This window comes from Pecten maximus, chromosome 9, assembly GCF_902652985.1.
Source record: "Pecten maximus chromosome 9, xPecMax1.1, whole genome shotgun sequence".
Classification (NCBI taxonomy): domain Eukaryota; kingdom Metazoa; phylum Mollusca; class Bivalvia; order Pectinida; family Pectinidae; genus Pecten; species Pecten maximus.
The window spans coordinates 18,902,331-18,927,615 of record NC_047023.1 but is presented as its reverse complement, the minus strand read 5'-3'; the positions used below and the strand labels follow the sequence as shown (position 1 = coordinate 18,927,615).

Below are 25,285 nucleotides of genomic sequence, written 5' to 3'. Positions count from 1 at the left end.
ACACGTGTACACAAAGACCATACCAGTTTATAACTACACGTACACACACAAGCCACACCAGTTTATAACCACACGTACACACAAACTACACCAGTTTATAACTAACCGTACACACAAACCACACCAGTTTGTAACTACACGTACATACAAATCACACCAGTTTGGAACTACACGTACACACAAACCACACCATATTGTAACTTCACGTACACACAAACCACACCATATTGTAACTTCACGTACACACAAACCACACCATATTGTAACTTCACGTATACACAAACCACATCAGTGTGTCACTACACGTACACACACAAACCACACCAGTTTATAACTACACGTACACACTAATCACACCAGTTTATAACTACACGTACACACACAAACCACACCAGTTTATAACTACACGTACACACACAAACCACATCAGTGTGTCACTACACGTACATACAAATCACACCAGTTTGGAACTACACGTACACATAAACCACACCATATTGTAACTTCACGTACACACAAACCACACCAGTTTGGAACTACACGTACACACAAACCACACCATATTGTAACTTCACGTACACACAAACCACACCATATTGTAACTTCACGTACACACAAACCACACCAGTTAGGAACTACACGTACACTACTCGTACACACAAACCACACCAGTTTGTAACTACACGTACATACACACACATACACACACAAACTACACGTGTGTAATTACATGTTACAGTTCCAATGTGTTGGTTGATAATTTTATTGCTTCAACTTATATTTCATACTTTGAGACTTAAATATTTTTTCTGTATAGCCTGAATTATAAACAGTTTAAATTATCCTCAGTTCTGTTACAAAAATATCATGTTTCATATTTTCGGACTCGGGGTTGAGACCAGAGATTAGGTTGGCTAACAGAATATTGAAAGTCGTATACCTGAAGATATATCGTTTGGCGTCGTTTTGAGAAACAGTTGTCAACAATCAAAACGTCCCCAGGATGAAATAAAAGAAGGCTCCATGTTTTAACCAAATGCGATATCAATAATATTTTACTATCACACAGACTACACCAGTTTGTACAAATATAATACAGAAACACACACACAAACCGCATAAGTTTGTAATTACGTGTACACACACACCATACTAGTTTGTCATTTCATGTACCTCTTTTCAGTTCAAACCTCATCAGTTAATTACTACCCCCCCCCCCCCCCCCCCCCCCCCCCCCCCCCCCCCCCCCCGTCTAAATACACATACACACACAGAAAAACACAAAAGTTCGTTGTTATCACTTCGTGACTGATATGTAGACACTACACAAACAAACATGCCGAATAGGAACCGCTCACGAAGCGGGATATACGGCCAACACGGAAGATAACTGAATATTTAACATTTATGGCGGAAATATTTTCTAAAATATCTCTAGAAACACACTTCATAACGCTCGACACGTTTCCTGTTTTAGTAAAGATTATGTATAAGTTAAGAGTGTTCTCATGATCTTTGAGCCTAGCATTCTACTCACGTTTGTTTTACACATTCAATGTGTATCCGTCTATCAAAGCCAACGCCATAGATCGGGGACACAGGTATGATGTATTGATTATTTACTGGTTTTACTTACAGTTAACTTCTTGTGATAATCATTTTGATGTATATCACACAGGTACTTGTGGATATGATTATCATATTTCTAATTCAAATGTTTCATTATAGACGAGCAAATTATTGTATTACAATCGCATGCTTAATTTGAAAAAAAATATCGTACCTCGGCCTTATAAATACTAAAAGGTAAGCAAGTAAAAGATCGAAAATCTAGGTCAACGCCTACCCTCTCGAGGAAATCCCTGTTCTCCCTGAAATATGCATTGCTTAACTGCTACAAGCCTTCGTGTCATCGATTCAGAAATTATTTTTCTTCTTAGCTGGCCATCATTTATTAACTGTTGTGCACGCATTACTCGGAAATTTATATCCGAACTCAAATTAAGCTACGATCACAACAACCGTTCAGTCTCCTTTAACGGAAGTGACGACAACAAAGCTAGTAAGAGCGTTAACACCCGATGCAGTCCGAAACATTATTTTGTAAATTATATCGAGTTATATCCGCGAAATTTAAATATTAATTTCGGACTGCATCGGGTGTTAACGCCATTAACGTTAATAAGTACCTGTGGTATATCATCGTGACTAGTGATATACGTCCGTTCTCTTCGGATATTATACATATGTATATACACCTATATTGGATAACGTTATTATTACTTGCACTGGACCCTTTATATTCATTTCGATAGATCGTTTATTAATTATTTAATCAACATTAACAAGGAAGTAATCGACTATCACCGTTTTTATTCTAGAGTTGATATCAATCTTTTATATTGTTTTAAAGAGGTATTAGATGCACGAATAATCTTCCCAGTATACGGAAATTCGATAACATGGACGAGGTAAGCAAGACAGAAACTTCACTTTATATAGTGATGACAATCATGTATCGGCAGCAAGGTATGTGTTTAGATTGTATATCATCTATAGACTGACATTTGTTCAAAGTCAGTGTGCATCAGGAAATCGGTGCAAATCTGATAGTTCTTATGGTCTTCAATGGACATTGATGCAACAATATTATAAAATATATATGTAGAAGTGTATTGTAGGAAGGTACATGAATGTGAATATATCATGTATCGAGAGAATCTTTCTGAAGTGCATGTAGATATATTTGTCAGCATTTTCTGTTGTAGATGTATTTTGAATTGTGAGAAATTTTCTGTGTTGGATTTTTTTTTTATATTATGAGAATTATTTCTGTGGTAGATATATTTCCTATTGTTGGAGTTTTCCTGTGGTAGATATATTTCCTATTGTTGGAGTTTTCCTATGGTAGATATATTTGGTGTTGTGAAATTGTTTTCTGTTGTAGATATTTTATTTATTTTGAATATTTTCCTGTGATAGATATATTTTGTTTTGAGAGAATTTTCCCGCGGAAGACATATTTTGTGTTGTGAACATTTTTTCTATGACAGATACATTTGTATATTTTGAATCGTGAGAAATATGATAGATATATTTGTATAGTGAGAATGCTTCTATGATAGATATATTTGTATCGTGAGAATGCTTCTATGATAGATATATTTGTATCGTGAGAATTTTCTGTGGTAAATATATTTTGTATCGTGAGAATTTTTCTGTGGTAAATATATTTTGTAACGTGAGCATTTTTCTGTGGTAGATACGGAATTTATTGTAATTTCTTCTGTACTTAACATATTTTCTGCTCGTATATTTTAATTTTAAAGATCAGCTCTATGAAGGAAAAGATTACCAACATATTTGAAACCAACGACAAAGTGTTACAAGTTCTTCAAAAATGGTTAGTCAGGTGAAAGTTGGAAAGACAATATTTAAATACGTGGACAATAAGAGGGTTACGTCTGATGAACTAACACACGTGGTACTTGTGAGTCTTGACTATGTAACCAAGTAAACAATACTAATTTTGCTAATTTTGCTTAACATATGTCAAATGGCGAGGATTGTTATGAAACATGTTCTTCATGTTCGTAAGCATATATTCAGATAGCATGGATTATTATCGGAAAGTGTTGAAATCTTTTGAACTTTTGTTAAGAGATAGGAATTTTCTCTCTCTCTTTCTCTCTCTCTCTAAAAAAACCGGGAAAACTCATCTGAAAACGATACTTCTATACATTCAATTTTTACATATCAATACAATTTTACTACATGTTTTGCAGTGAAGCCATTAACAATTCTGATGAAGCACATGGACGTCGGATACATGGTTTGGCATTTTTACTCTCGTTTTGTTAGTTACACATAGTTGATACTATTAGTTGTTTCATGGCCAACATACATTTAATGAAACACTGTCTAAATACAATGTATATCTGGTTATTACAGTTGCTATTGCTGTTTTTGACTTTTTTTTCATTATGGTAATAGATACAATGCTAGCATACATTTCCTTTAGAGATAATTATTTAGGTAGTAGTGTACAGTAAAAATGCCCAATTCTGAAAAAACATATGGCACATGTTTTAGATACTGTATGTGAACATTGCCACTTAACCCTACATATTTCCGCTGATGAAGTATATATATTTGTAATGTTTACAACATTTGCAATTTTAATATAGCTCTGAAGAATAAGTAAACTTATTTTTCTGTGATTGTTAGAGCTGTGAATACCATGGTAACAGCTTAAAAAGTGCTCAAAAATTGCAAAATATTATATTTGACCCAATATTACACAATTCTCTACACAATGTTTTTTTTCTAAAACCGAAGAATTAATCTTGTTCAAACATATGTTGTAAATTAAGTTTTCCTGATATCTTACCTTTTCTGAGGGCTGCCTTTTGTTTTGCTGTAGGCAAAACTAAATTTCCTGTGTAAACACATTTTTGGAAAATCTAGAAATATAAATTCCGAAACCAATTCATTAATATTTGTTTTAACAAATGTGAAGACTTTATGTACAACTTCACACTAAATATACCATTTAAAATGTACATTTATTACTTAACAAAAATAAAAAAATAAAAAAATCGCCCATGGCCAGGCTGTCCTACTGTAGTCTGCTACCTTTATGTATCTATATACTGTTACAAATTCACGCAAATCATTCAGGCTTGATTGGTGAATCAATATTGTTTTAAAATGCATTTTACTTTATTTTCTAAAATTCATAAACACTTTTTTATCTTGAAGACTTGAAGGATTCCCTCCAACGACTGAGGAAACGTACTCAGGAAAGACACAATGAGTTTCAGGAATTAGAAGAGATGACCCGTGATCTTGGACCTAAGCTAGAACGTGCAGCTACAATAATGAGGACATACAAAGACGTTGTAAACCGAGATGGTCGTCGATCGGAGGATCTAAATATTAAAGTTGACCGAAGCGAGTCAAACCTGCAGCCTATTGTTGGAAGTCCTCTCCGACGGGACAAAAGTCTCCATGGTCTAGCAAAGAGTCCAGGAACAGCCATTTCCAGGTACTGTATCACAGTCATTATGAAGACTTAATTTCGTATCGTTTGTCTGGCTCGGGGATCATATAACAATATTTTAGATCTCAGTTTGTGCCTAGCCAACTACTTTTGGTTTCAGTCTTAATTTGAACAAAAACGTTTTGACTTGATATTGTACTGTGATACCAGAGCGTTGGTATTCTATTCACAGTATCGAGATTATGACATACCGTTATGATAGTGTGTGTATGCAAGATAGGGATATTCCACCCGAGGGGAAAACAAATGTGGTGAAACCCGAGATTTCCCCTATCCCTTTCCTACGTGTACATATAATGACGGAGACTTTTCTCTTAAATCACTACCAAATTTCGGGCAAAAATGTCTCTCAGCCATCCATTTTCTTCATTTTTGAAATTTATTTCTTTAACGTTTTTACAAATATGACTTAAGATACTCTGATAGGTTATACCCAATTTAGGCATACTGTAAGTTAGCACACTTTCATTCCTTTTATGGTTCAGTGATAAACTTTTGATAATTCGCCGATGAATTTTTAACGTGACCTTGATCAAATTGTCAACATCCGAGAAAAGGAGGTTCTACAATACCTTGAAAAGACAACTAAGAATTAAATTTTTCATTTCATTTTTTACATATAATTTGATTTGCATTTCGATATATTTGATTATTTTAAGGAACACATCGTACATTTCATTGTCTACTTACATTTTTTTCTAAAATACTACATCACTGCATGACGTAACGATTGTCATAGGAATTCCAGTTGTAGTTAAATGCTGATGGGAGCAATGTCGAACTCGATCACCATGTTTCGTGGTTGGTAATATTCACTGTGATTTTGGCAACTTCATGTATGAACCAGCGGTCAGTAACTCGATACGAGCATTCAACCATTTCAGTAATATAGGCTTATATGTGGTAATCGGTGTATTCCATGGAATTACGAAGGCAGGTCCGTCGATAACGACAATCATTGGAAGGCTGGGATGACTGTTAGTTGTTCTGGCTGTTCTACACATACATATACTTTGTGTTACAATCAAAACAAATATCTTAACCGAATGTTAATATAACACATTTACACACTAGAGTAAGTCTAAGTACACCTACTAAGTAGAGTAAACAAAATTTCAGGTCCCTGTGCTGACATAGGCTGAACCATTTTATCAGAGATGTGGTTGTTGTGTTACTTTTTTATGGCTTTAATTCAACTTATTATCTTTGCTCGGTGACAGCGTGTTTCCGCATGCTTTTTAATAACAAATGGCAAACCTGCAAGGTAAGCAAGTCTACAGATCTATTTACAGTCGTCAAGTACAGTAGCGTAGTGATATTTTCGGTCAGATGAAATGTCTAATCGTTTTACCGTGGTGCGCTATCGGCTTATTGCTGGTATGATACAATATATATCGAATACATGTGTTGTTCTAAAGCTAAGTCCACCTTTTAAACCCGACACCGACGGTGAAACTGTAAACACAAGCAGACGACGTTGCAAGAGTTGTCCACCTGAACGTAGATTACTCATTACGCATGAAATGCTATGTAAGATAGATTTTTTTCTTACCGAGCTCTTGCGTTTACAAACACTATTCAACATGCTGTTCACCACACCTTGTTTTTGTACTTCTAGCGTTTGAGTTGTATTGTTTTTCAACACATTGTTTCTTTCTCTGATATATAAAATTTGCACGTATTAAAGCGATTTAGTGTAGTTTTTGTCATATTAATGAAATATTTATTTTCATTCATAGCAGTTTAACTAGACCTGCTTTGAAGAAAAAATATGAACATGCAATCGAACAACCAGACCATATGCAACAAAAAGGACAACAACGTAAGTATGTTCGTTGTTTTATTGATACCTAACGAGTCTTAATATTTTTAAATGCTTTCAAATGTTTAAATAAGATGGGTTATATGGGTGATATTTGTCACATATTGTAATATATCGTGATTTAGCACTTTTGCTACTTTTGAACAAAGATCTGTATCTAAATTAATCTTTATTTGTTATGTTTGGTTAGTTTGCATAAACCGACCCCTGTACATTCATTATGTATTTAAATCGTAGCAATGGACACGATGCTGCAAGACAAAATAGATTTGACGACTGCTATCAAGGAGATGGCTGATAGAGCTAAAACAGAATTACTAAAAGGTAATTGAATATATCATAGAGTTTATGTTGCATGAGATTTTCCGGTTTTTCATAGTTAATGAAATGCATGGATTATTTATCTAGTATTGTTTCCTCCTACTATTATGTTAATAAAAAAAGTTGTGAACAAATGTATAAATTCCGACACTATAACTGAATAAGAATCTGAAAGCTATCAAATTAAATAACAAATTTACTTAAACACCATTCCATATTTTTATTTCGAAACTTTTTTTTCTTTATTTCTATCGTGGTAATGAACTATAGCAAGAAACATTCTGATGTACTTCAATATGTTTAAACATGACAATACAAATGCTTAATCACCGCATTAATGATATTACAATTGCTTAGAAATGTATCATGTTAACAAAGTAATGGTAGTTTTCTAATGATGATTACTCTTAATTAAGAGCGAAAGTTACATAAAAAATACAGAGGAGAATATGAAAGAATTTCTTCAGGACACATATCATTATTCCAATTTAAATCTTAAAAGATAAAAAGAACTTAATGGATCATAATTACTCTTTTTTCTGAGATGTAGCACATTTAAGTCAAATGCAACACAAAATGTATTTATTTTTTTATAGAAATAAAATCAACTTATATTGTAGGGGAAGAAGAGAAGCTGCCACGAGGAGATGGTCCCGACACAGTTTTATGTTTAGACACTTCCGGCAGTATGAAAGGCACGGCATTCTGGGAAATGATTTCACTAGCAACCCAATTTGTTGATGGTATGTGAAAAAACCCATGTATTTACCTGACGGAAACATCCAAAATTTCAGCTGGTCTGTGGATTTAATCATTAATTAAACAAAATCAAGTAACAAACATTATTGAGTATTGTAATCACTTTGTAATCACTTGTTCATTAGGCATTCGACGAATATATCATGATAAACGGATAGACGTAAAGGAGAACATTGCGGTGTCAACGTTCGGAAAGAAACCTGGGGTACCTATTCACCTGACCAACCAATATAATAAAGTGACGGAAGTTTTGAGTGAGTATATAAAGAATAATATAGATAATAATTTATGTTAGAATTGAAATGTATATTGTTATAGAATCGAAGACATACATGAGGAATCATTCTGGCAAGACATTTAGACATAAATTGAATAAAAACATCAAATGTTTATCGTAGTATGTTGTTTTTAAAAACCTTGAACACCAGCTGAAGCCAATGTTGTCTGTGATAAAACGTTTTTTTCCCGTTTGCATGTGGTTATTTGAAACAAATAACGAAAGAATTATAATCGGACGTACGTATAATTAAGCTCACCTCATTGTTGTATTCTCATGACAGCGTCACTTAAGCCGGAAGGGCCAAGTCCATTGCTCGAGGGAATATACATGGCACTAGCAGCAAGCAAAGGAAATAGTAAGATTTTCTTTATTTTATCACATGTATTCATTAGTTTGAAATTGCTTGATAATGACTCATATGTGCTTTTTTACCTGGAGATGTCAACATGTTCATCCTAATGTATTATTCAAATTCATTTTAGAAACTTTGTTAATCATGACACATCATTTGACATATTGACTCCATAGATGGGTTTGGTTTCTGATACACTTTTACTATTAACATTGTGTTTTATAGTTTAACAGTTATCTTAGCTCGATTTGTGATATAGATGTTACACAACGAGTGGTTGTTGGATATGGAATTTATTTCACACGAGTGAGTTATTTTTTCAAAGTTGCAACAGACACGAGCTTTAGCGAGTGTTTTTTGTAACTTTTAGAAAATAACTTACGAGTGTGAAATAAATTCCATATCCAACAATTTCGAGTCGTGTGACCTGTTTCTACCATAATAATATCGGTTCGAATCAAAGGGAAACGTGGCCAAGTATAATTTCGCGTATGCAAATAAAGTGTACCGGTGACGTCCGGGACCCGGTGATGTGACGTCATTAAATTATTGATGACGTCAATAACAATTGCAGCTTGGGTCAAAGTTCACCGTGTTAGCCAATCAAAAATGCGTACAGAGTTTATACCACGTGTGGTTTAAACATATTGTTAATCAACAGCTGCAATGATTAACTGATGGTCTGAGAGTTGAATAGCACAGGGTATTGTGGTAGAAAACATAATAACAAACAAGTCTCAACACACAGCTCTATTATAAACGGGATTATTCCAAATTGATATGTTTTCTTTTGTTATCTGAAAGATGGACTTAATTAAGCGTAGCCTGATGTCCAATCCTTTAGACATATTGAAAGTAATTCAAATTGTGTTGAAATTCAAAATCATAATTGAAATTGATATTTGCATGAAACGGAGAATTTCTTGGTAATTTTGTCATTTCACACAGATTTCTATATAAAACTCGCTGCTAAGATGTTTCTAAAATTATGTAAACATCTTGTTGACTAATACTGAGATAATGGCTTATACAAGGAATTGTTGTATTGAAAATACAATGGTTATATTTTTTAAAATATTGGTTGTGTATTTGTTTATCATGGTACCCCCAACAAATATATGTTTATAATGATCTTGTCCAGAATACCTCAACTACACGGGATTTAAAAAAATCATCACGTAGATCGACATTTTTTGTTGTGAGTTTGGTTGTTGTTCTCCCGGTTATTACGCCGCTGTACACATATATGATGTATAATGATCCATAGGTCACCAGTTTTGTTATTCTACTCAAACCTGAGAACAAACTGTAATGTGTGGAAGCCTATAGCTAAAATTTGACACATTCTTATTAGTCAAAGATATATTGTCCGATAAAATTTTAAAAAAGTGATATCACATACACTGTACATTGTATTTTCAGTAACATTTGTTTCTTTTATGCAAAGATGAATATCCATGGACTCAATATTGCCCCGCTTCATTACTTTTGTCGGCACTAAACAAAAACTCACTACTTTGGGAAAGGCCAACCGAACATGCAATTTCTGAGTTAGTCTCCTTGTGTATGCTCTCCAAAAGAGAGATAAACTATACAGCCGATATATATAAATACATGTATATCATTTCGGCCCTACCATTACATGCTACACACTTAACCATTTTTTTCTATTCACAAGGGCCCCCTAAGGATTAATCTGATCAATGAACAAGCACATGCTAAACTATATACTGAAGTATTTGAGGGATATATAACCCCTGCTTTTCTGTAGGTGATCTATTGGATATACAAACCTTATCACGTGACGCATGACTCCTCCTTGTCTGTATATCAAAGCTCAAAGATAGTAGTACATTATGTAACTTAATGCCATGGTGAAAATTTAGTTGGACCAGTCTTGCACTGATCTGTGATATGTGATCTGTGATATATTTGTCCAGCTATATACTGTAATACGGAGACTCACTTCCTTCACTTTTCATTGCGTAAATGTATATCAGCTATGTAACTACTCCTTTATTACTTATTAGGTAAACAATCCAGATATCTAATATTCGAAAATGAACACGGTCACGTGATCAATGATTATTTTTCCAAGAATTTTCATCAGAAATTTTTCCTCCTTATTTTCTGAATTTTAATCATACAGCCGTACCATTCACCTCACCGACACATATCGTCATGTAAAAAGTATTATGGAACAAATATCAATGTTAGTGTTTGTGTGTATTACAGTAAAACAAATATCACAGAAAACGTTAAAATTGTTTTTTAATAAAAATATGATATCAGTTATTACTATAAAAAAGTGTTTTCTTTTCCAATTATTTCACAAAGTTCCCTTAGTTTTTCATCCTCAAAACTCAAATGTATTTCTCAACATTGTAATAGTAAATTCGTTTTAACAGCTTCTATATGCACGAAATTTCCTTTCACATACTGTTTATTGATACGGTGTTGTACTTAAGCAATGTTAGGTTTTGTGATATAACTTTAATCGTGGCTTTCACACAAGACACTCTACACCTATCGTGGATAAGAATACTGATGTTCAAGTGTATTAAAGAAATATACGTTTAATTGCTTGCTCTATCTGGTAACTTTCGAAACATAAAGGAATGTTTTAATATATGTCATTGTAATAATCCTATTAGCTACAGGTAAACAATATCCCCCGGGCATGAATGGAATCATTTTTGGTGCGAGGATCATACTGATATCGGATGGTAAAGTGACGCCCGACCAATGGCGTCTGAACGAAGACATGACCGACCTAGATGATATAGAGGCATCGAACTTGGTGAGTTGTGTCGTTGAGGATAGAGGCAACAAACTTGGTGAGTTGTATCGTTGAAGGACCACTTTTGAGCACTTTAGTCTCTTTGCTGACATAGGTTCGCACACAGGAAGCAGGTAAACAATATCCCCCGGGCATGAATGGAATCATTTTTGGTGCGAGGATCATACTGATATCGGATGGTAAAGTGACGCCCGACCAATGGCGTCTGAACGAAGACATGACCGACCTAGATGATATAGAGGCATCGAACTTGGTGAGTTGTGTCGTTGAGGATAGAGGCAACAAACTTGGTGAGTTGTATCGTTGAAGGACCACTTTTGAGCACTTTAGTCTCTTTGCTGACATAGGTTCGCACACAGGATGGTAATCACTCTTCATCACTCTCTAAAACCCGTCAAACAGAACATTCACCACTATAGTGCATCCAAATGGGACATAACCTTGAATAACCGTTATCTGTTTTTTCGGCGATATCCGCTTACAACCATGATTTATACCATGTTAGTATCAAGACACTAAGTTTGGGAGGTAAATTATGAAGACTTGGCCTAGACGTTGGTCCGAAAAAAATGTGTTTACTATTTTCAGGTTAATTCCAATATCACAGCCGCGAGCGATTTACTTCGGTCTTACGGGAATACCCTTTATTTAGTTCCGGTTGGAGATTACACGGAGGTGAGTTGCTGTATTAGATACAACACGTGACTTGTCTGCGAGTATATTCACATTATCACTCTGACAATTTTCCTTTTTATTCAATTTTGATTTTCTCAAACTAAGATTACATAATTTTTGTTTTGTAGAAAAGATAAATTTCGACATGTCTTCTTTTTTACCATAGGGGCCACTGCAACGAATCGCAAGTCTGTCTGGTGGAGAAGTCATCAAGAATCAAGACATTAATAGACTGATAAACCACGCATTATTTCATGTAAGTCATGGCGTATGAATACTGCTTCCTTTTAAGTCTTTTGTGTGCTCATTTGCAAAGCCATTCAGGTCCTGAAGCTGTTTTTGACGGATTTAAACTGTGGTAAGGATTAATTGTTTACAGAGTTTTAGTGTAGCCCTTCTTGTAATGCTTTTATTTTTGAATGGTGAAGGAATGCATTTGTATAACGTTAATTATTTGTGTGACCTAAATTGTTCGCTGCTTCAATTATTGATTCCTTTGAAAAAACTACATGCCTTGATAAACATTTGCTACATTTCATGAGTAGGTTTGTTCGTATTTGTGAATATATCTTCGTTTTTAAAATTCTACGGTTTTACTTTAGTGTTAAAGTTTTGGAGTATATCATTAAATTCTTATATTCAATTTGGCCATTAGGATTTATAACAAATGTTCCGGTCTCATATAACACTTAATCAAACACAAAAACACCACGCCCTTCACATCAAACATTCTACCGATTTTTCTTCACATGTCATCTTTGTTCAAATGAATGTTCTCGCACATCTAGAACAAAACGTTATGTACTCTGGAATTTGTTGAAATAGTAATCATGAGGTTCATATACATATTCTCTATGGTTACAGTTCGTAGCTGCGCTCTTAGTCGATGAAGGTAGGAGTATTCAACAACATGTAGACCTTGAAGGTTTCTTTCGATCCAATATCGGTATCAGGACGACAAATCCTGGAGAGCAAGGATTCGACCAGGACATGGTATGCATAGAACATGAACATATATATGAACATTTTTGTTGGATAATTATATGTATGTTTAAAAATTACCACATTGCACTGAAATTCTGGGTTATATCATATCAGATGGACGTTTTGACTCTGGCATTGAAGTTCAACGAACGCCGAGGAAAGGGACACGATTTTTTAAACATAAAGGGTAATGTCATTGTCTTCGAAGAAGTCAATTCGTACATGCTGTGTATTGGAACACGTGTCCGACGAAACCCGACCAGGAAATGGACTGAAGCAGACCATGTCGGTCCCGGGACTATTGTTAACCATGTTTCTGACAGTAAGTGTGGTCATGTCTTATACGTTCCCTCCCAAAACTAGTATGTTCCTTCCAAAAACCAGTATGTTCCTTCCCAATACTAGTATGTTCCTACCCAGTACAAGTATATTCCTACCCAATACTAGTATGTTCCTACCCAATACTAGTATGTTCCTACCCAATACTAGTATGTTCCTTCTCAATACTAGTATGTTTCTACCCAGTACAAGTATATTCCTACCCAATACTAGTATGTTCCTACCCAATACTAGTATGTTCCTACCCAATAATAGTATGTTCCTACCCAGTACAAGTATATTCCTACCCAATACTAGTATGTTCCTACCCAATACTAGTATGTTCCTTCTCAATACTAGTATGTTTCTACCCAGTACAAGTATACTCCTAACCAGTACAAGTATACTCCTACCCAATACTAATATGTTCCTTCACAATGCTAGTATGTTTCTACCCAGTACAAGTATATTCCTATCCAATACTAGTATGTTCATACCCAATACTAGTATGATCCTATACATTATGTTTCTATCCAATACTCGAATGTTCTTTCCCAATACTAGTTTGTTCCTTTCCAATACTACATATATATAAAAATGCTCCTATCAAATACTATTATGTTCTTTCTAAATACTTATATATGTTCCTTGCAATAACTAGTATGTTCCTTGACAATACTAGTATGTTCCTACCCAAAGCTAGTATGTTCCTACCCAATATTAGTATGTTCCTACCCTATAGTAGTATGTTCCTACCCAGTAAAAGTACGCTCCGACCGATTACTAGTATGTTCCTACCCAAAACAAGTATGATCCTATCCATTATGTTTCTATCCAATACCAGAATGTTCTTTTCAAATACTAGTTTGTTCCTTTCCAATACTACATATAAATCAATATGCTCCAATCAAATACTATTATGTTCTATCCAAATACTAATATGTTCCTTCCAAAAACTAGTATGTTCATATCCAGTAATACTATGTTCATATCCAATACTAGTATATGTTTCTATCCAATACTAGTATGTTCTTTCCCAATACTAGTATGTTGCTACACAATATCTTTATGTTTATTCCCAATACTAGTATGTTCCTTACCAATACTAGTAGGTTACTACCCAATTCTAGTACTGGGTATGGTGTTATGCTATACTACCGACGGATACGATGTCATTACTGGGTATGGTATATGTTATACTACTGACGGGTACGATGTCATTACTGGGTATGGTATATGTTATACTACTGACGGGTACGATGTCATTACTGGGTATGGTTTATGTTATACTACTGACGGGTACGATGTCATTACTGGGTATGGTGGTATGTTATACTACTGACGGGTACGATGTCATTACTGGGTATGGTATTATATTATACTACTGACGGGTACGATGTCATTACTGGGTATGGTATTTTGTCATTCTACTGACGGGTACGATGTCATTACTGGGAAAGGTGTTATGTTATACTACTGACGGGCACGATGTCATTACTTGGTATGGTATATGTTATACTACTGACGGGTACGATGTCATTACTGGGTATGGTGGTATATATACTACTGACGGGTACGATGTCATTACTGGGTAAGGTGGTATGTTATACTACTGACGGGTACGATGTCCTTACTGGGTATGGTGTTATGTTATACTACTGACGGATACGATGTCATTACTGGGTATGGTGTTATGTTATACTACTGACGGGTACGATGTCATTACTGGGTATGGTATATGTTATACTACTGACGGGTACGATGCCATTACTGGGTATGGTATATGTTATACTACTGACCGGTACGATGTCTTTACTGGGTATGGTATATGTTATAGTACTGACGGGTACGATGTCATTACTGGGTATGGTATATGTTATACTACTGACGGGTACGATGTCATTACTGGGTATGGTATATGTTATACTACTGACGGATACGATGTCATTACTGGGTATGGTGTTATGTTATACTACTGACGGGTACGATATCATTACTGGGTATGGTATATGTTATACTACTGACGGGTACGATGTCATTACTGGGTATGGTATTATGTTATACTACTTACGGGTACGATGTCATTACTGGGTATGGTGGTATGTTATACAACTGACGGGTACGATGTCATTACATTGTACTTGGTATGGTATATGTTATACTACTGACGGGTACGATGTCATTACTGGGTATGGTGTTATGTTATAGTACTGACGGGTACGATGTCATTACTGGGTATGGTGTTATGTTATACTACTGACGGGTACGATGTCATTACTGGGTATTGTGGTATGTTATACTACTGACGGGTACGATGTCATTACTGGGTATTGTGTGATGTTATACAACTGACGGGTACGATGTCATTACTGGGTATGGTGTTATGTTATATTACCGACGGGTACGATGTCATTACTGGGTATGGTGTTATGTTATATTACCGACGGGTACGATGTCATTACTGGGTATGGCGTTATGCTATACTACTGACGGGTACGATGTCATTACTGGGTATGGTGATATGTTATACTACTGACGGGTACGTTGTCATTACTGGGTATTGTGTGATGTTATACAACTGACAGGTACGATGTCATTACTGGGTATGGTGTTATGTTATACTACTGACGGGTACGATGTCATTACTGGGTATGGTATATGTTATACTACTGACGGGTACGATGTCATTACTTGGTATGGTGTTATGTTATACTACTGACGGGTACGATGTCATTACTGGGTATGGTGTTATGTCATTCTACAGACGGGTACGATGTCATTACTGGGTATGGTATATGTTATACTACTGACGGGTTCGATGTCATTACTGGGTATGGTGTCATGTCATACTACTGACGGGTACGATGTCAGTACATTGTACTTGGTATGGTGTTATGTTATACTACTGACGGGTACGATGTCAGTACATTGTACTTGGTATGGTGTTATGTTATATAACTTAGGTGTACGATATCATTACTGGGTATGGTTTATGTTATACTACTGACGGGTACGATGTCATTACTGGGTATTGTGTGATGTTATACTACTGACGGGTACGATGTCTTTACTTGGTATGGTATCATGTTATACTACTGACGGGTACGATGTCATTACTGGGTATGGTATATGTTATACTACTGACGGGTACGATGTCATTACTGGGGATGGTGTTATGTTATATTACTGACAGGTACGATGTCATTACTGGGGATGGTGTTATGTTATACTACTGACGGGTACGATGTCATTACTGGGTATGGTGTTATGTTATACTACTGACGGGTACGATGTCTTTACTTGGTATGGTATCATGTTATACTACTGACGGGTACGATGTCATTACTGGGTAAGGTGTTATGTTATACTACTGACGGGTACGATGTCATTACTGGGTAAGGTGTTATGTTATAGTACTGACGGATACGATGTCATTACTGGGTATGGTGGTATGTTATACTACTGACGGGTGCGATATCATTACTGGGTATGGTGTTATGTTATATAACTGACGGGTACGACGTCATTACTGGGTATGGTTTATGTTATATTACTGACAGGTACGATGTCATTACTGGGGATGATGTTATGTTATACTACTGACGGGTACGATGTCATTACTGGGTATGGTGTTATGTTATACTACTGACAGGTACGATATCATTACTGGGTATGGTATATGTTATACTACTGACGGGTACGATGTCTTTACTGGGTATGGTATCATGTTATACTACTGACGGGTACGATGTCATTACTGGGTAAGGTGTTATGTTATACTACTGACGGGTACGATGTCATTACTGGGTAAGGTGTTATGTTATAGTACTGACGGGTACGATGTCATTACTGGGTATGGTGTTATGGTATAGTACTGACGGGTACGATGTCATTAATGGGTTTGGTATTATGTTATACTACTTACGGGTACGACGTCATTACTTGGTATTGTGTTATGTTATAGTACTGACGGGTACGATGTCATTACTGGGTAAGGTGTTATGTTATACTACTGACGGGTACGATGTCATTACTGGGTATGGTGGTATGTTATACTACTGACGGGTACGATGTCATTACTGGGTATGATGGTATGTTATACTACTGACGGGTACGATGTCATTACTGGGTATGGTGTTATGTTATACTACTGACGGGTACGATGTCATTACTGGGTATGGTGTTATGTTATACTACTGACGGGTACGATGTCATTACTGGGTATGGTGGTATGTTATACTACTGACGGGTACGATGTCATTACTGGGTAAGGTGTTATGTTATACTACTGACGGGTACGATGCCATTACTGGGTATGGTATTATGTCATTCTATTGACGGGTGCGATATCATTACTGGGTATGGTGTTATGTTATATAACTTAGGTGTACGATATCATTACTGGGTATGGTGTTATGTTATATTACTGACGGGTACGATGTCATTACTGTGTATGGTATTATGTTATACTACTTACGGGATGATGGCATTAATAGGTATGGTATTATGTCATTCTATGGACGGGTGCGATATCATTACTGGGTATGGTGTGATGTTATATAACTTAGGTGTACGATGTCATTACTGTATATGGTATATGTTATACTACTGACGAGTACGACGTCAGTACTGGGTATGGTGGTATGTTATACAACTGACGGGTACGATGTCATTACTGGGTATGGTGTTATGTTATACTACTGACGGGTACGATATCATTACTGGGTATGGTATTATGTTATATTGCTGACGGGTACGACGTCATTACTGGGTAAGGTTTATGTTATATTACTGACCGGTACGATGTCATTACTGAGTAAGGTGTTATGTTATACTACTGACGGGTACGATGTCATTACTGGGTATTGTGTTATGTTATACTACTGACGGGTACGATGTCATTACTGGGTATGGTATATGTTATACTACTGACGGGTACGATGTCATTACTGGGTATTGTGTTATGTTATACTACTGACGGGTACGATGTCATTACTGGGTAAGGTGGTATGTTATACTACTGACGGGTACGATGTCATTACTGGGTAAGGTGGTATGTTATACTACTGACGGGTACGACGTCAGTACTGGGTAAGGTGGTATGTTATACTACTGACGGGTACGATGTCATTACTGGGTAAGGTGGTATGTTATACTACTGACGGGTACGATGTCATTACTGGGTAAGGTGGTATGTTATACTACTGACGGGTACGATGTCATTACTGGGTATGGTGTTATGTTATACTACTGACGGGTACGATGTCATTACTGGATAAGGTGTTATGTTATAGTACTGACGGGTACGATGTCATTACTGGGTATGGTGTTATGGTATAGTACTGACGGGTACGATGTCATTAATGGGTTTGGTATGATGTTATACTACTTACGGGTACGACGTCATTACTGGGTAAGGTGGTATGTTATACTACTGACGGGTACGATGCCATTACTGGGTATGGTATATGTTATACTACTGACGAGTACGATGTCATTACTGGGTATGGTTTATGTTATACTACTGACGGGTACGATGTTATTACTGGGTATGGTGCTATGTTATACTACTGACGGGTACGATGTCATTACTGGGTATGGTATATGTTATACTACTGACGGGTACGATGTCTTTACTGGGTATGGTATCATGTTATACTACTGACGGGTGCGATATCATTACTGGGTATGGTGTTATGTTATATAACTTAGGTGTACGATATCATTACTGGGTATGGTGTTATGTTATATAACTTAGGTGTACGATGTCATGACTGGGTATAGTGTTATGTTATATAACTTAGGTGTACGATGTCATTACTGGGTATGGTGTTATGTTATATAACTTAGGTGTACGATGTCATTACTGGGTATGGTGTTATGTTATATAACTTAGGTGTACGATGTCATTACTGGGTATGGTGTTATGTTATACTACTGACGGGTACGATGTCATTACTGGGGATGGTATTATGTCATTCTATTGACGGGTGCGATATCATTACTGGGTATGGTGTTATGTTATATAACTTAGGTGTACGATATCATTACTGGGTATGGTGTTATGTTATATAACTTAGGTGTACGATGTCATTACTGGGTATGGTGTTATGTTATACTACTGACGGGTACGATGTCATTACTGGGTATGGTGTTATGTTATACTACTGACGGGTACGATGTCATTACTGGGTAAGGTGTTATGTTATAGTACTGACGGGTACGATGTCATTACTGGGTATGGTGGTATGTTATACTACTGACGGGTGCGATATCATTACTGGGTATGGTGTTATGTTATATAACTGACGGGTACGACGTCATTACTGGGTATGGTTTATGTTATATTACTGACAGGTACGATGTCATTACTGGGGATGATGTTATGTTATACTACTGACGGGTACGATGTCATTACTGGGTATGGTGTTATGTTATACTACTGACAGGTACGATATCATTACTGGGTATGGTATATGTTATACTACTGACGGGTACGATGTCTTTACTGGGTATGGTATCATGTTATACTACTGACGGGTACGATGTCATTACTGGGTAAGGTGTTATGTTATACTACTGACGGGTACGATGTCATTACTGGGTAAGGTGTTATGTTATAGTACTGACGGGTACGATGTCATTACTGGGTATGGTGTTATGGTATAGTACTGACGGGTACGATGTTATTAATGGGTTTGGTATTATGTTATACTACTTACGGGTACGACGTCATTACTTGGTATTGTGTTATGTTATAGTACTGACGGGTACGATGTCATTACTGGGTAAGGTGTTATGTTATACTACTGACGGGTACGATGTCATTACTGGGTATGGTGGTATGTTATACTACTGACGGGTACGATGTCATTACTGGGTATGGTGGTATGTTATACTACTGACGGGTACGATGTCATTACTGGGTATGGTGTTATGTTATACTACTGACGGGTACGATGTCATTACTGGGTATGGTGTTATGTTATACTACTGACGGGTACGATGTCATTACTGGGTATGGTGGTATGTTATACTACTGACGGGTACGATGTCATTACTGGGTAAGGTGTTATGTTATACTACTGACGGGTACGATGCCATTACTGGGTATGGTATTATGTCATTCTATTGACGGGTGCGATATCATTACTGGGTAAAGTGGTATGTTATACTACTGACGGGTACGATGTCATTACTGTGTATGGTATTATGTTATACTACTTACGGGATGATGGCATTAATAGGTATGGTATTATGTCATTCTATGGACGGGTGCGATATCATTACTGGGTATGGTGTGATGTTATATAACTTAGGTGTACGATGTCATTACTGTATATGGTATATGTTATACTACTGACGAGTACGACGTCAGTACTGGGTATGGTGGTATGTTATACAACTGACGGGTACGATGTCATTACTGGGTATGGTGTTATGTTATACTACTGACGGGTACGATATCATTACTGGGTATGGTATTATGTTATATTGCTGACGGGTACGACGTCATTACTGGGTAAGGTTTATGTTATATTACTGACCGGTACGATGTCATTACTGAGTAAGGTGTTATGTTATACTACTGACGGGTACGATGTCATTACTGGGTATTGTGTTATGTTATACTACTGACGGGTACGATGTCATTACTGGGTATGGTATATGTTATACTACTGACGGGTACGATGTCATTACTGGGTATTGTGTTATGTTATACTACTGACGGGTACGATGTCATTACTGGGTAAGGTGGTATGTTATACTACTGACGGGTACGATGTCATTACTGGGTAAGGTGGTATGTTATACTACTGACGGGTACGACGTCAGTACTGGGTAAGGTGGTATGTTATACTACTGACGGGTACGATGTCATTACTGGGTAAGGTGGTATGTTATACTACTGACGGGTACGATGTCATTACTGGGTAAGGTGGTATGTTATACTACTGACGGGTACGATGTCATTACTGGGTATGGTGTTATGTTATACTACTGACGGGTACGATGTCATTACTGGATAAGGTGTTATGTTATAGTACTGACGGGTACGATGTCATTACTGGGTATGGTGTTATGGTATAGTACTGACGGGTACGATGTCATTAATGGGTTTGGTATGATGTTATACTACTTACGGGTACGACGTCATTACTGGGTAAGGTGGTATGTTATACTACTGACGGGTACGATGCCATTACTGGGTATGGTATATGTTATACTACTGACGAGTACGATGTCATTACTGGGTATGGTTTATGTTATATTACTGACGAGTACGATGTCATTACTGGGTATGGTTTATGTTATACTACTGACGGGTACGATGTCATTACTGGGTATGGTGCTATGTTATACTACTGACAGGTACGATGTCATTACTGGGTATGGTATTATGTCATTCTATTGACGGGTGCGATATCATTACTGGGTATGGTGTTATGTTATATAACTTAGGTGTACGATATCATTACTGGGTATGGTGTTATGTTATATAACTTAGGTGTACGATGTCATTACTGGGTATGGTGTTATGTTATACTACTGACGGGTACGATGTCATTACTGGGTATGGTATTATGTCATTCTATTGACGGGTGCGATATCATTACTGGGTATGGTGTTATGTTATATAACTTAGGTGTACGATGTCATTACTGGGTATGGTGGTATGTTATACTACTGACGGGTACGATGTCATTACGTGGTATGGTATTATGTCATTCTATGGACGGGTACGATGTCATTACTGGGTATGGTGTTATGTCATTCTACAGACGGGTGCGATATCATTACTGGGTATGGTGTTATGTCATTCTACAGACGGGTGCGATTTCATTACTAGGTATGGTGTTATGTTATACAACTGACGGGTGCGATGTCATTACTGGGTATGGTGTTATGTTATACTACTGACGGGTACGATATCATTACTGGGTATGGTGTTATGTTATACTACTGACAGGTACGATATCATTACTGGGTATGGTGTTATGTTATACTACTGACAGGTACGATATCATTACTGGGTATGGTGTTATGTTAAAGTACTGACGGGTACGATGTCATTACTGGGTATGGTGGTATGTTATACTACTGACGGGTACGATATCATTACTGGGTATGGTGTTATGTTATAGTACTGACGGGTACGATATCATTACTGGGTATGGTATATGTTATACTACTGCATGACGGGTACGATGTCATTACTGGGTATGGTATATGTTATACTACTGACGGGTACGATGTCATTAATGGGTTTGGTATTATGTTATACAACTGACGGGTACGACGTCATTACTGGGTAAGGTTTATGTTATATTACTGACCGGTACGATGTCATTACTGAGTAAGGTGTTATGTTATACTACTGACGGATATGATGTCATTACTGGGTATGGTATATGTTATACTACTGACGGGTACGATGTCATTAATAGGTATGGTATTATGTTACCCGTTAATTTCTAGGTGAGGTATTAGTTCTGTGGGATTGCGGTTGCTTGGACGTTTGCCGCTATGTGCTTGGGATTCATGACGTCATTGCGGTGAATGAGAAGAAGATATTGGCTGCCGGCAAAGATGTAGGTGTCGGATGTACTGTTAAACGAGGTACGTGTATCAATACAGACGACACCACTACCACGTTTTGGCAGTACTTGATTTACGTTACGTGGTCCTTTATCTAACTATCTGACGTTAAATTTGGCATATCTAAACAGATGAACAAGTTATTATGTATGAAGCTGTGATAATTACATTAATATTTCTGACATCTGCTCAATTCGAAGAATACACGATTTATACAAATAAAAACGTTTTACTTATCACCTATGTATTTGATATCAGTAGCTACGTAACATTAAAATATTCAGTTATATTTATATATTTTACAGTCATTGCATATTAAGGAGATGAAATGTATTAGCTTGAAGAAATTATATATTGTTATTGTGTCACAATATTTTGCTTGATAGGCAGGGACTGGACGTTTGGAGATGAGGACGGGGGTATTGGAGCTGTGGGTGTTGTATGCATTGTATGCTATGAAGAACGTGTACTCGTAAGTTAATTGTAACGACTTAAGCTTTATTTCTTACTAACGTCGTTAATATTTCATTAGCTCGTAAGTGAGACCCTGTTTTGAGGATGTTTACAGTATCAACACAACAGTACATAAAATGATGTTAATCAAAGTGTGTCTTACACTCATCTTTGGTCTGTATTACAGGTACGATGGCCAAACAAAAAGTTGAAGATTCACCGCTTCGGTGCTGATGGAAGATTTGAAGTAGAATTAATGTAAGAAACTATGTACAGTCTGTGCATTAGTTTTCGAATGATAATTGAACAAGTTTGAAAACCATATCATATGTGGTTATTTTTATTTTTTTCATAAGTATTTCGATACTGATTGTATACCGAGGGACTTAAGAGGCATACATTTCTAATCCACAGATATCTATACTAAGATATTGACTATGGATGATGTTTACTTCAAAATATCTACACTGTGTACCTGATAAAACGCACGATATGTTTGGTTGGTTACTGTGTATGTCGTTCCGAAGCAGCCAGTGGCCATTTTCAGCTTTTGGTCTCCTTGTAGTAGTTGGTAACTACCTCACTGAACAACATACGATAGGCCCGTCACATGCCATAAAGAGCAGTTAGGGTCAAGTGTCATGCCCAAAAACATAGCCATTACAGGAACATGATAAGTGTTTGTTAATTCTTAACTGATGACTCTACGTATAAAACCATGTATAGTAATGACTTATGTTTATCAATCTATCTCCTTAGGCCAGGACATCGCAGCACGTCTTCAACATCCGTTTTGCCGCCTAGAATGAAGGATGGCTACAGGGAAGACAAACCAAAAGAGACTAACACTGAAATGACTGATGAAGATATGAAGTGTCTAAATCTAGAAGTAGGTGCTAGTAGATACATCGAGGACCAGTCAGATTAATGGGTTATAAGTTGAAGCTTATTATACAAGTATGGATGACATTGGCGATGATTATAAAAGTGGATAATGTTATAATTTTCTGACAGCATTTTAACAAACGTGGTATATATATTCGGTTCACAAAATACAAGGTAGACTGGACCTTGGGAGACTTCACAATATTATTTTCTGTGTGGGCGTAGAAGGCAGTACCCATACATGCATGGTTTGGTTTATTTTGCTTAACGTCCTATTAACAGCCAGAGTATTCATGGAAGCAAAATCGAGGCATGTAGACTTCCGGTTGACATTTATCAATATTCACGGCTATTTTTTAATTTTCGATATGAATATTCTGGTAAATTCCGTATTTAGTTTTTCTAAAACATTATTTTCAAGAGAGGGGAATGACATGCAGTTTGTTCCGAGACGTATAATTAATTCTACTGCATAGCGAGACGACAGCAAGGTGAAATTTTGGGTATCTTATCTAACATCTTACCCTAATATGAGATAGAGTGGACCCTCGATAAACCGAACACCTTCGTTCCCAGCCCAAAGCGTCCGGACTGCCGAATTTCGTCTATCAGGTCAAAAAAATTGTCATGTAAGAGTTATCTCCCTTGATTATATACAATCCGGGACGTTTCATCAACCACGTCTAATTGTCAGTCTTTTTAACAATAAATATACTTATGTTTCTGATATGATTCTTGTTTTGTTTTATTTTGTAGAAACTCAAAAATAAACTATGTTTTTAAAAGATTGATAGCGGACTATGTGACCTACAAACAACACACATGTGTCACGTCCCGGAGGTTCACAAACAAGTAGAAATTACAAACGTTAAATACCTTAAATAAAAGACCCGGATTTTACAGCTTACTAACGGTCCATGTTTTTGCGTTTTTTATCGTAAGTTAAAACCCTAAAATGAAAGACCCGCTATGTA

At 36.5% G+C, this 25,285-nt stretch overlaps 1 protein-coding gene across 3 annotated transcripts; it reads left to right on the top strand.

Annotated features, from left to right (window-relative positions):
- The first annotated feature begins 1,344 nt into the window (after positions 1-1,344).
- On the top strand, positions 1,345-25,035 carry LOC117334724. 3 transcript variants are annotated; one of them, XM_033894518.1, is made up of 20 exons: positions 1,345-1,601; positions 2,414-2,471; positions 3,330-3,403; positions 3,786-3,832; positions 4,762-5,047; positions 6,805-6,884; positions 7,122-7,208; positions 7,826-7,948; positions 8,090-8,218; positions 8,525-8,599; positions 11,251-11,256; positions 11,510-11,649; positions 11,985-12,071; positions 12,238-12,327; positions 12,936-13,064; positions 13,170-13,377; positions 22,854-22,994; positions 23,360-23,445; positions 23,614-23,684; positions 24,186-25,035. In XM_033894518.1, the coding sequence occupies exons 2-20, from the start codon at positions 2,463-2,465 to the stop codon at positions 24,352-24,354; spliced, it is 2,037 nt and encodes a 678-aa protein (XP_033750409.1). In that variant the 5' UTR covers positions 1,345-1,601; positions 2,414-2,462; the 3' UTR covers positions 24,355-25,035. The 3 variants fall into 3 exon arrangements, with proteins under 3 accessions (XP_033750409.1, XP_033750408.1, XP_033750407.1); XM_033894516.1 differs by having other exon boundaries at positions 1,346-1,601; positions 6,802-6,884; XM_033894517.1 differs by lacking the exon at positions 11,510-11,649 and having other exon boundaries at positions 6,802-6,884; positions 11,251-11,396.
- The last annotated feature ends 250 nt before the right edge of the window (positions 25,036-25,285 follow it).

Bases quoted from the DNA above. Each gene is read 5' to 3' on its own strand.
- LOC117334724 (XM_033894517.1), top strand. The intron at 5,048-6,801 runs GTACTGTATCAC...TTTCATTCATAG, and splicing joins CCAGGAACAGCCATTTCCAG to CAGTTTAACTAGACCTGCTT. The intron at 8,219-8,524 runs GTGAGTATATAA...TTCTCATGACAG, and splicing joins TAAAGTGACGGAAGTTTTGA to CGTCACTTAAGCCGGAAGGG.